Raw genomic sequence first — 12,656 nt, 5'->3', positions numbered from 1 at the left:
CCAGCCCATGACTGCTACCATCTAGAAGGATAAAGGCAGCAGATACATGGGAACACCACCACCTTGAAGTTCCCCTCCAAGCCACACACCATCCTGACTTGGAAATATATCGCCGTTCCTTCACTGTCGCTGGGTCAAAATCCTGAAACTCCCTCCCTAACAGCACTGTGGGTGTACCTACACCACATGGACTGTAGCGGTTCAAAAAGGAAGCTCACCACCACCTTCTCAAGGGCAATTAGGGATGGGCAATAAATGCTGGTCTAGTCAGCAGTGCCCACATCCCATAAATGAATTTTAAAAAAACTGTTGTCATAATATGCAGCTGAAAATTAATCATCATCATTTCAGGCATTTCACTTGAAGGGAAAAGAAAGTTGCAGGACTATGGGGAAAGCGAGGAGGAGCAGGACTAATTGGATAGCTCTATCAAAGAGCCAGCACAGGCACGATGGGCTGAATGGCCTCCTTCTGTGCTGCATCATTCTATGATTCCAACTGTCTCCAGAGAACATTCTGAGGATGTAGAATGAGGAATTAGTTGATTAAAGGACTTCCATTCAAGATGGTTGAATTTGTGCAGAAGACAACATTGCTGAAGAGGGTTTAGGTTACTGTCCTGAAACATGGAGAAACCAGGTAACAACTTGGGTGATCATAGCACTTAACTGAAAGTTTTATCAATAATGAGCCAACTGCACAGTTCAACCAGTTACATGATTAAACAGCAATAAACTGAAGATTTTACTCTTTTATTTTTCCAAAGTGAGTGTAAGGACGTTAGCAAGTAACATAAAGAAACAAGCCATAAACCTTAGGGAACTGGTTTAATAATTTTCCTTTCAACTATGAAAAAAAGATTTGCTTTTAGAAGATTCCTTTATAAAATGGACTTGAAGTTTTAGAAAATAGAAATGAAACTCAGGGCAATTTTAATAACATTGATTCTTTTAGCAAACCAGATCCACAGAGGTTTGGGTTTAATTCTGTAGAGGTTAGTTTGCCTTCCTTAATAGGACACTATGATATGAAGTGATACTGGCAATAGTCTAACAATCGCTTATCCTTAACTGCATTAATTGATCAGGATCGTCAATGCTTAGCTTCAGCCACAGAGGCCTGCAGTTGTTCCTCAAAGTAGAGAAGTTGGTCAACTTCAAAGCAGTCGCTTGGCTTGGCACCCAACTTCTCCAAGTGCCCCTTGACCTCTGCCTCCTTGACATTCTGCCTCCTCGCCATTTTCAGGTAGTCATAAACCCTCTGAAACACATCAGCTTCCAGTTTCTGAATGGCTGCCCTAAAACACAAACACATGTACACAAAACAAACATCAATTATTAAATTGCAGGAACCATGGTACCTTGTAAAACATGTGCTCACAAAGCTGACAGGCGAACAGATGCAAGAAGTTAAAAGTATTACTCTCACCAGAAGGAGATACATCAAATTGTTTATCACACCATGGATAAGCACTGTTAGTGCTAACATCATACAGGCTGCTTTAAATCTCGTGGGGAAGAGGTTTCTTTTAAAAATCACAGAAAAATCACTAGACACAGCATACCAAGGTCATATCCTCCATCAAACAGAATCGTAGAAAAGTTACAACAGAGAAGGAGGCCCATTGTGACCTTGCCGATAAACTGAGTCGACATTGAAATTTGATTTGAATTAAGTCATAATATAAAGACAGATTGGAAATGTAGGACAATTTTAATTAATTCTGGGTGGTGATGGATTGACTTAAAATTATTTATTAAATCACAACAAAGTGCTGTGACTTTATTTACTATGGGCAGGGCAAGGAAGCAGGCCCCATGTCTATCCCCAGCAGAACAGGGGTTGAACTCCATGCTGTTGGTATTAATCTGAGCCATCCAATAGCAACTGAGCTAACCAGCCCCACCTTCTAAATGCTTGATCCAAATAGGAGATTGTACCCACTATGATCTGCGGTCTCATTTCAGCCAGACTCATTTCTATTTATCTTACCTACTCCACAAACAGCGTGGTAGCTTCCTTATTCAATTAGCGCTGACATATGCACGGGAATGTGGCACATTTTGAAATAAAAAATGTGAGCATGCTCAGGTAAGGAAAGGCAGCAGACCAAACACTAAAATATCAAAGCGACGTTCCCAAAAATACACAGCTCCCACAGACCCCAAGTAGCAATCGAGACTATGGACCGAGCTTTCCGTGCCCACTGGCATCGGGCATCTTCAAGCGGGCCGTGAGTGGACAATATGGCGGGAAGGCCAAAAATTGGTTCTATGTCGTTGTGAAACCAGTCTGCAATCGTCCGCTTCGCCCCCTCAAAGGTGGGCTGCGTTTCCCGCCGCTGCACATCAGGAACTTCATTGTAATGCATCTGCGTCGCATTATAAGACCAGTGCCCCGGAATCACCCCCCACCCCGCCCAACACACTGCCCCCACCCCGCCCACCCCTGCAGGGTTAGGGCTTGCTTATGGAAGGGGGAGAAGTGGCCTCAGGCAAGGGAAGAGGCTGCAGGGTGAGGGCTGTACTGGGGAAGGGGGGTATTCCAGGGTGTGTGTGGGGGGCACATGTTGATCTGTGCAAGTGGCCTCAAGAAGGTGAGGGCTGAGGAGGCAGTCTGCAGAGGAGATGAGGCCAGATGGAGATGTGAGGGTGTGTGTGAGAGAGTGAGTGGTGATGTCCCTTGAGCTGGCAGTGATTGAGATGCCAGTGAATGTATGATGGGCTTGTGAGTGTGTGAGTTTAGAGTGATGAGATGGCTGTCTTACCCTGGAGGCACGGTGAGATCATTCGTCCATTTCTGCACTGAATGGCCGACCTCTTGTGTGTGGCGTTGGCACTGACGACCACTGCCACCAACTGCCAAGCTGGATGGTTGACACTGATGGGCTTCTTGCAGCCAGAGCGGGGGCAGAGGACATTGCAGCAGGCTCCAACAGTGTCCAGAAGGCATCCCGGGGATGTGTCACTGAGTTGGGGGGGTTGCAGTCTTCATGCTTTTCGGGGCCACGTCTTCTGTGCAGCCGTCCTGGGCTGGAAGTACCGAGAGGCATACCTGTGACTGCACTTTAACTCTGGCGCCCAGCGTGAGGAAGTGGCGAGGTGATGGCATGGCGGGGCAACCAGAGGCTGCCCACCAGGGAAATGGCGTGTTTCCCGGGATGCATGAATAATGAGGCGGGATTGGGACGATATGACATGAAAAGCCACCATTGCGACCAGCAGGTAAAACGTTCCTTTTCCCACCCGCTTCCGCACTTAGTGCAAACCTGGGACGATTCCACCCTATGGCCTTATGTAAAATCAGGGAAAAAAAAGCCTTGCATTTATATAGCACCTTTCATGACCACCGGACATCCCAAAGCTTTCCAGCACTTTTGAAGTGTAGTCACTGTTGTAATGTAGGAAACACGGCAGCCAATTTATGCACAGCAAGCTCCCACAAACAGCAATGTGATAACAGCCAGATAATCTGTTTTTGTGACGTTGATTGAGGGAATGAATATTGGCCAGTACCCTGGGGATAAGAACCCTACGTTTCTTCAGAATAGTGCCATGGGATCCTTTAAATCCAATTGAGAAGGCAGATGGGACCTTGCTTTAGCATCTCAGCTGAAAAACCCACCTCAGGCACAGTACTCAGTTCCTCTGTACTGAACTAGAGAGTCATCCTGGATTTTGTGCTTAAATCCTGGAGTGAGACTTGAAGCCACAACCTTTGGACTTGCAGGCAGCAACCCACTGAACTGCTGGCTATATACAAAACAAGGGGATATATACAGGCAGACTCAAGTCTATATGCATCTCGTAATTCTTCTACAGTAAATGACTCTTTGGTTCACTTTCTGAGACCTTCTACATTGCATCTATTGGTAACCTCAGAGTTTGCTTATGTCCTGAAAAAGTTTTCAACTTTGGAACTGGTACTGTGTTATTCCTGTAAAGCTTTGTACAGATAGGCCCAATACGGGGCAGGCCATTTGAAACTGAGATGAGGAAGAATTTCTTCACTCAGAGAGTGGCGAATCTTTGAAATACTCTATCCCAGAGGACTGTGGAAGCTCAATGACTGAGCATGTTCAAGACAGAAATCGATAGATTTCAAGATACTAATGACATCAAGAGATATTGGAGGGTGGGGGGGTAGTGGGGAAAAATGGCGTAGAGATAGATGATCAGCCATGATCCATTTGAATGATGGAGCAGGCTCGATGGGCTGAATGGCCTACTCCTGCTCCCATTTCTTATGTTCCCAGCTGTGCTCAAAACAAAGTCCTTGAAGGTAATTGACAAATGAACCCTGGTGTTGGGGGCGGGGATACAGTTGAGGAGAAATTATTTTACACAGTGATATGTTATGATGTGGAATGCGCTGCCTGAAAAGGCAGTGGAAACAGGTTCAGTGGTAACTTTCAAAAGGGGATTGGATAAATACTCAAAGGGGAAAAATTTACAAGGCTACGGAGAAAGGGCAAGGATGTGGAGTAATTGTTTAGCTCTTTCAAAATGCCAGCACAAGAATGACAGGCTGATTGGCCTCATTCTGTGTTGCATGATTTCATGATTCTAACCTGGCTCCTGGTTCTGTCGAAGGGTCATGAGGACTCGAAACGTCAACTCTTTTCTTCTCCGCCGATGCTGCCAGACCTGCTGAGTTTTTCCAGGTAATTCTGTTTTTGTTTTTGTTTTGGATTTCCAGCATCCGCAGTTTTTTTGTTTTTATCCTGGTTTATCACTCTAGCCAGTTTATCTGACTAATGACCTTTGTCCTCTTTTGTCCCTCCAATGAGGCCATTAATGCTGAGCTTGAAGCAATTGACTCAGCCAATCACAACCAGGAATTACGATTTGAAGGGGTTCCTCCTGACATCACTTTGAATGAATAACTTGAAAATCGAGTTGCATAGGCTCTTTATCTGCTGCCTCACAGGCCAGACACTGAGCGACAATATAACAGAGAGATTACAGCACGAGAAGAGGTCAATAGCCCTACTGAATCTATTCCAATGCTGAGTCTTCACAGAAAAAAATGAAGCATTCTGTAAATATGAACTCAAAAGTAATAAAGATGTCACAGAATCACGGAATTTTTATAGCGCAGCATGAGGTCATTCAGCCCATCGTGTCTCTGCATCGGGTCTTCGAACGAGAAATTCACTTAGTGCCATTCCCAGTCCTTATCCCCATAACCCTGCACATTCTTCCTTTTCAAATAGCAGCCTAATTCCTGTTTGCAGGCTTCGATTGAACCTGCCTCCATCACAAACTCCGGCAGTGCATTCCAGACCTTAATGTTGCATAGGATACTGGTCAGTACTGGACTAGTACTGCACAGTGCTGGTCACCACACAATAAAAGGAAACAGAAAAAAGGTTTACATGGTTAGTACCAGAACTGAGAGATTACAGCCACCAGGAAGGATTGAACAGATTAGAGTTTTTTCTTTAGAAAAGGTAAGACTGATAGGTGACCTGATAGAGGTCTATAAAATTACGACTAGGTAGATATGAAGAATGTTTCCACTTGTGAAAGAGTCCAAAACTAGGATCCAAATAGTTAATAATAAATCCAATATAGAAAGAAGGAGAGATTTCTTTACTCAGAGCGTGATTAGAATGTGAAACACACTATAACACAAAATGGTTGAAGCAAATATTTTAGATGCTTTCAGAAAGAAACTAGACGAGTATATAAGAGAAAGGGGGATAGAAAGATAATCTGAAAGGGTGAGATGAAGTGAATAGAATTAAAGGAAACTCCTGGGGCTTATAAATACCAGTACAGTCCAATTGGACCAAATGGCCTGTTTCTGTGCTGCATATTCTATGTAATCTTAAAGCCCTGAAAAAGGCATTTGGCCTTTCATGCCAGTACTGGCTCTTTGGAAGAGTTATTCAAGTTGCCTCAATTCCCTGCTCTTTCCCATATCCTGCAGTTTTTCTTCTTCAAATATAGATTCAGTTTAACTGCAGCTTTCTACTCCAATTCAATTTCCTGTCCTTCACCCATACCCTTCCAATTTACTCCTTTACAAATACATGTCCAGCACTCTTATAAATGGCATTATAGTCTCCACCTCAATATCCATTCCATGTGTTAATAATCCTTACTGTGCAAAAATTTCTAATTCGCCTGTCATTTTTCTGGTGATGATCCTGGCCTTGAAATTTGGATGTGCCTATGAATGTGGGGGTGGCGGTGAGGGGGTCACAGGATACACTCCCTGCGCCGGAATGGCGGAGCCCAATATTGGGCCTTGGGCCTCATTCTCATCAGTCTGGCAGAGATGGTGCTGCTCTAATTCTGTATTTTTGATAAACTTCTCAAAGAGTCTGCTGCATTTAATTGTATAGCTGTAGATTCTTGGAAGCAGTCCTCTTCCAGCTGGGACTGATGTTTTATGAACTTTTAAACACATCAGTGTTTTAATGACCTTGCTGGGGCTGCTGATGATTAGCTTCTTCATTAAACCCTGGTGCATCTTTGCAGTTTAGTTATCTGCTTGGCAATGCTACTGATGTGTTCCTACAATTAAAATGATTATTAGCATTTCCATCATCATCTCTGTCCTTGGCAAGGAATATTGGTGTCATTAAATGCAGTCCTAATTTGTACAGTTTGACCCTGTGATAAAAGCCAGGGCAATAGATTAAGTAAGTTTCAGGGAGGTTTTGAGACATTAACAGAAAGCAAAGGGGAACTAAAATTGTGGGAACTAATCCAAACACTAACCTTAACCCTAACCCACATTCTCTTTGAGATTGTCTCACAAACTTGCGGAGTGTAATTCTGAACAAACTTCTGGGAGATTTAATCTTGTACTGACTAACAGAAATGGGATATTTGAAAAATAAATGGGAAAGGAGGCAAACAGCCTCTTGGTACTACAGAACTTGAATATTGCTGAAAAAAGTTATCTCATGATGCCAAAGCTTTTATTGAATTACCCAAAAGCTTGGGGTCCCCATTGCTTTCTCCATGGTAACATCTCAGCCAATCAGAGTCGACTTGCCAACCAGTCAGCACCCTTTTCTCTTGCAGTTAGAAATTTGACATCCTTGCATTTGTCCTGATGAGTGTGAGATGAAAAGCTTCAGCAACATGTCTCTCTTTTCAGCAATATGAAAGGATACAAATGACATTCATGTTAGCTAGATGTAGGAGCACAATATCAAAACCAAGAGGAATGCAGTAATATTTAAAATGATTTAAAGAAAATGGGGGAAAATTTATTGTAAGCTATTAAAAATATTAAAACGATAGCGAGGAGTAGAAAGAGAAGATTGAAGAAGCAAGTCTCAATAAACATTGAGGGGAAAAGAGTTTCTTTGGTTCTGTTCAAAGCAGATAGTTTGTTAAGGAGTCACATGCAGCAAGAAGGCATCAAAGTAGGGCCATGCTTTTATTTTTCACCCCAATCGTTTTAATTCTAGAATCGCAGCAGGCATATTACCAAGCAGATAACCAAACTGGTAAAGATGCACCAGGGTTTAGGGAAAAAAATAATCATCATCAGCAGCAATAAGGTCATTAAAAGACACCAAAGCACTTAAAAATACAAAAAATACCAGTCCCAGATGGAAGGCATGCTTCCAAGAATCTGCAGTGAAATGGGAATAAAATGAAAGTTAACAGACTCTTTGAATTAATTATCAGAGATCATAAGCATGGAATTGGAGAATAGTGATTATTGCCACCAGTGTATCACCCTTCCAATCATACTTGGAGACCACACTGCTCTAAGTAACTGGATTTGATTTTATACAAATAATTCGTGTATAACTATTCTCCACAAACTGCACTTTGCTGGAGAAATCAGCAATTTGTAAAATGTAACTATCCTCCACCGACTGCATTTTCATGAAGAAATAATATTGTGTAACATGTAACTACCCTTCGCTTGCCGAATTTAATTAAGAGTATTAACCCTGCTTTTATCAGGAGATGTTATTACAGTTTCTGTCATGAGTTTTGCTGCTGTGGTTTGTAGAGACTCCTTTTAAATAGACCCAGTAAACAGACTTTGCTTACTTTGTCCTTTGCTTTGCTTGCTGTAAAATACATTTGTCTGCTTAAGTCTCGCAGCAAGCCCTGTCCAATCCCCACCAATTGGCTAGTGATGACAATAAACACTCCACAATATCATGTGAGGAAGATATTTAGTCCTTTGAGACTGTTCTGCCATTCAGTGAGATGTTGGCTGATCTGTGGCCTAACTCCAGATACCCTTTACCCCATATCTCTTAATACCTTTGGTTAACACCTTGGGTTAACAAAAGTCTGTGAAACTCAGGCTTAAAATTAACCACTGATCTAGTACTATTTGCCGTTTTCGGAAGACAGTTCCAAACTTCTACACGTTTTGTCTGAAGAAGTGTTTCCTAATTTTACTCCAGAAGGGTCTAGCTCTAATTTTTAATTTTTTTTTAAAATGGTGGATCATACTCTCACATTCCTCAACTTTCAGACTTTGTAAGATCAGCCTCGCTTCTGAACACTGGACAAACCACGGACCTATCCCAAAAATTATTGAAATGATTAATGAAATGAAACGATGGGCCTATCCCAAAATTGATTTTTGAATTGCCCAGAAGCATGGGGAGCCAATAGATCCCCGTTGCTTTCACCATGGCAACACTTCAGCCAATCACTGGCCAACCATTCAGCACCCTTCTTCTCTTGTGGTATAAATTGTTGGGATTATTTGAAATTTGGAATTCTTGCATTTGTCCTGATGAGTGCAAGACAAAAAGCTTTTCAGCAAGATTCAAGTCCTGTATTACTAGGTGACTGTTTATTTTGAATGCGTTTGAATGGAATGTGAAACTTACTAAAATGTCTGTACTCACAGTTAAAGACATAAGATATTGATGCACATTGTTTGAACTAAACTCACTTCAGTAACATTTACAACACCGAGAGTCCTGCGTGCTCCACAAAGCGGTTACCTAATTTCTTGCAATGCCTTTGACATGAAGCATCCCGGAATATTACTCATTGACAGTCAGTCAAGCTGCCTTTCCCTCACTGACCAAAGAAGGCAGTTTAGGGACAACACACAAGGATAGATTCGGGACTTGTTTGCATGACCATAGTTGGTTCGCTGTTTTTTTATTATTCATTCATGGGATATGGGCCTTGCCAGCAAGACCAGCATTTATTCCTAGTTGCCCTTGTTCAGAGGGCATTTAAGAGTCGACCACATTGCTGTGGGCCTGGAGTCACATGTAGACCAGACCGGGTAAGGACAGCAGATTTCCTTCCCTAAAGGGCATTAGTGAACCAAATGGGCTTTTACAACAATCATGGTCACCATTAGACTTCTAATAAAAACAAAAAACTGTGGATGCTGGAAATCCAAAACAAAAACAGAATTCATGAACTGCTGAAGGGTCATGAGGACTTGAAACATCAACTCTTTTCTTCTCCGCCGATGCTGTCTGACCTGCTGAGTTTTTCCAGGTAATTCTGTTTTTGTATCAGACTTTTAATTCCCGATTTTTATTGAATTCAAATCTGCCACGGTAGGATTTGAACCCAGGTCCCCAGCGCATTACCCTGGGCCTCTGGAATACTAGTCCAGAGGCTAAACTACCACACCACCACCTCCCACAATAACCCTGACGCATATGTGCAGTTTTCCTAGATAATGTTGAGTTTCACCAGGGGTCTCCACACTCAGTGGTGAAGGCTGAGCAGTGGCCCTGCAGGTCCCATATGTTAATGTGTTTCAGGGTCGGGTGCCTCTCGAATAGTTCCTGTGCCAGTTGGTGCTCCTCACTTATCTGCAGCGGAGTTTTCGTTGAGTTGCAAACTACATGTTATTCCTGCCATTCAAGCAACCTGGCATCTGGCTGGTAAAATTGATCTTTTTAATACAGATCAGCAAAAGCAAAGTAAGTTAAAAATGCTATTTTGTTCCACAATGCACCATCTTTCCATTCAAACTCTGCGTAAATAAAGTGAACTGAAATTCTCTCTTTCTTTCATCTCTTTCAACTTGTTTAGAAATGTAGAACCAGAGAATTTGGGCCAGTGCCTGAAGGGATTGAAAATTTAAAACCAATCTGCTGATATTTCAGTGAATCAGTGGAACAGCCCCTCTTGGGAAACAGTGGATGCAGATGGTATTGATTCATTCGAAGGTAAATTAAATAGATTATTTTTCAGAAAATAACATTTTGGGATCGAGGAGCTGAGTAACTTGAGAGGCGATGTGTGGTGAGTGTTGCAAACTTGGGAGGAACAGGTGACTGGACCTATGGTTCCCAGAGCTCTTCACCACTGGGATTTTTCCTTACCTTATGTCTGGGCGTTTTGTCGACAATTTGGAACATAGAAAATAGGAGCAGTAATATACCATTCGGCCCCTCAGTTCTGCTCTGCCTTTCAACTAGATCATGGCTGATGTCCTACCTCAGAGTCATTTTTCTTGCACTATCCCCATATCATTGGATATCTTTAATATCTAGAAATCCATCCATCTCTGTCTTGAATATGCTCAACGACTGAGCCTCCACAGCCTCTGAGTGAAGAAATTCCTCCTCACCTCAGTCCTAAAAGGCCAACCTCTCATCCTGAGACTATGTCCGTGCCACCCCTCCCCAACCCACCCACCCCAACACCGCACAACCCTCCCCCCCACCCACCCCCCCCCCCCCCCCCCCCCCCCCCAAACCAGGCAGGGGAAACATCCTTCCTGCAACTACCCTATTGAGCCCTGTAGGAATCTCAGTGTGACCACCTCTCATTCTTCTACGCTCTAGAGAACACAGGTAGAGCCTCCTCACTCTCTCCTCATAGGACAATCCCGCCATCCCAGAAATCAGTCTGGGGAATCTTCATTGCATAGACTGATAGAGATTGATTATTATGATCAGTTAACAACTCCATTATCATTGTATCACAGGATTACTGGGATTGTAGAAAATGAATTACATTGTCTGTGATCTTTCTTCATCCAGAAATTTTTACGTTTCTATCTCCACACCTAACTTATTTATTTGCATCATGTGTAATCTCTACAAGATGTCCTGCAAGAACTTTCCAAGGCTTCTATGACAGAACCCTCCAAACCTGTGACCTCTACTACCTAGAAGGTCCAGGGCAGCAGATGCATGGAAACACCACCACGTGCAAGTTCCTCTCCAAGCCACTCGCCATCCTGTCTTGGAAATATATCACTGTTCCTTCACTGTCACTGGGTCAAAATCCTGGAACTCCCTCCTTAACTGCACTGTGGGTATACCTACACCACATGGGCTGCAACGGTTCAAGAAGGCAGCTCACCACCACCTTCTCAAGGGCAATTAAAGATGGGCAACAAGTGCTGGCCCAGCCAACGACGGTCACATCTCGTGAATGAATACATTTGAAAAATTCTTCACTCTAGCCTGGAGAATAATCCAAATATTAACTTCCTCCTGACTCCACAGATTTCCGTGCTACTTGAGTCAGTCATCGGCCCCCGTCAGAGGTTAAATTATCTTTGGCAATTACAATCAAATCCTTTTACCAGATGCACTTTCCTACCTTCGCCTCCTTTTTCTCTTTCAAATTTACACAAAATGAGATGCTAATAGAGGGGTTGCAACAGAGCAGAGATACTTTAAATTATTCAAATTACTCTGTAAATAAGATGAAGGCTAATAGTGCAATCCTGTTATTGTTGGGTTTAGTTTCTGAGTTGATGATAATATGAATGCACTTCTTTCCTGCAATCAAAGCTGATAGATAAGCTAACACTGTGAAGCAGAAATTCTGCTGAACAGCATTTTCCCCTCAATAGTAATGCATGTCGATCCCGGTGTTGTGTAGTGGCAGCAAAACACAAGACCAGAGGTAAGGAGGCAACAGGTCCAATGGCATAAAGCTTTCACACGGGATCTGCAAAGTACACGGCATGTTATGCTCTAACCACAAATTAAGCACAAAAAGAGATCAAAGTGTTGGTATTTAGAATGAGGTCTTGAAAGATGTGCACCGATGAAGGTGAGTCAGTGGGAGAGGGCGATTTCTCACAAAAACAATTACGGCTCCGATCAGTGAGTTTTTATTGGATTGGAAATTAAGAACTGACTATGAAGCATTAACAATAACAAGAGTGTTCACTCAGTGTGAGATTCAGCCAACTACTGCATGGAGGAACAAAAGTCTTTTTCTTCCCCCAGGTCAGTTGAGGCCAAACCTAATCTAATCTACCTGAAGTAATTTGTTACTAGCCACATTGCTACCTTGATTTGGATTATCAATCAAGTATTTAAATATGTTTATAAAGGTTTTCACTACCTCAGGCTGGTGATTGCAATATTGTGCAAAATTACACGACTAACAAGCAATGTATATAAAAACTTCTCTTTCTAACATTGCAAATTTTATTTTCCTGAAAAGAATGTTTATAAAGAGTTTGGTGGGAAAGTTAAACTCCCCTCACCCTTCCACACTGACCCAATCCCAATCCCAATCCTAATCCCAACTGCATTCACAAGGATTCGTAACCCCCAAGAGAAGCCCGCCATTGGAAAATACCCATATTGGTGCAGCAGAGATGCCACTGCAGCAAAGCAGGTGGTGAGGGACCAGATGAAAGCCTAACAGATAAGGCTTTGGGATGGAAATGGGTCTACTGGACCCTCTACCTCCATTAGAAGAATTTGG

At 42.7% G+C, this 12,656-nt stretch overlaps 1 protein-coding gene across 1 annotated transcript in view; it reads right to left on the bottom strand.

The window, feature by feature from the left end:
• Positions 1 to 1,092: 1,092 nt before the first annotated feature.
• The window catches only part of nek11 (NIMA-related kinase 11), a 362,055-nt gene continuing 350,491 nt past the window's right edge, over positions 1,093 to 12,656 (bottom strand). Inside the window, exon 19 of the mRNA XM_041184028.1 lies at positions 1,093 to 1,297. Coding sequence (XP_041039962.1) covers positions 1,093 to 1,297 — 205 coding nt within the window. The remainder of the gene's footprint in view (positions 1,298 to 12,656) is intronic.

This window comes from Carcharodon carcharias, chromosome 3 (genome assembly GCF_017639515.1).
Source record: "Carcharodon carcharias isolate sCarCar2 chromosome 3, sCarCar2.pri, whole genome shotgun sequence".
In the NCBI taxonomy this organism is placed as follows: domain Eukaryota; kingdom Metazoa; phylum Chordata; class Chondrichthyes; order Lamniformes; family Lamnidae; genus Carcharodon; species Carcharodon carcharias.
Note: the sequence above shows the minus strand (reverse complement) of the source record. Positions and strands in the feature narration are given on the sequence as shown.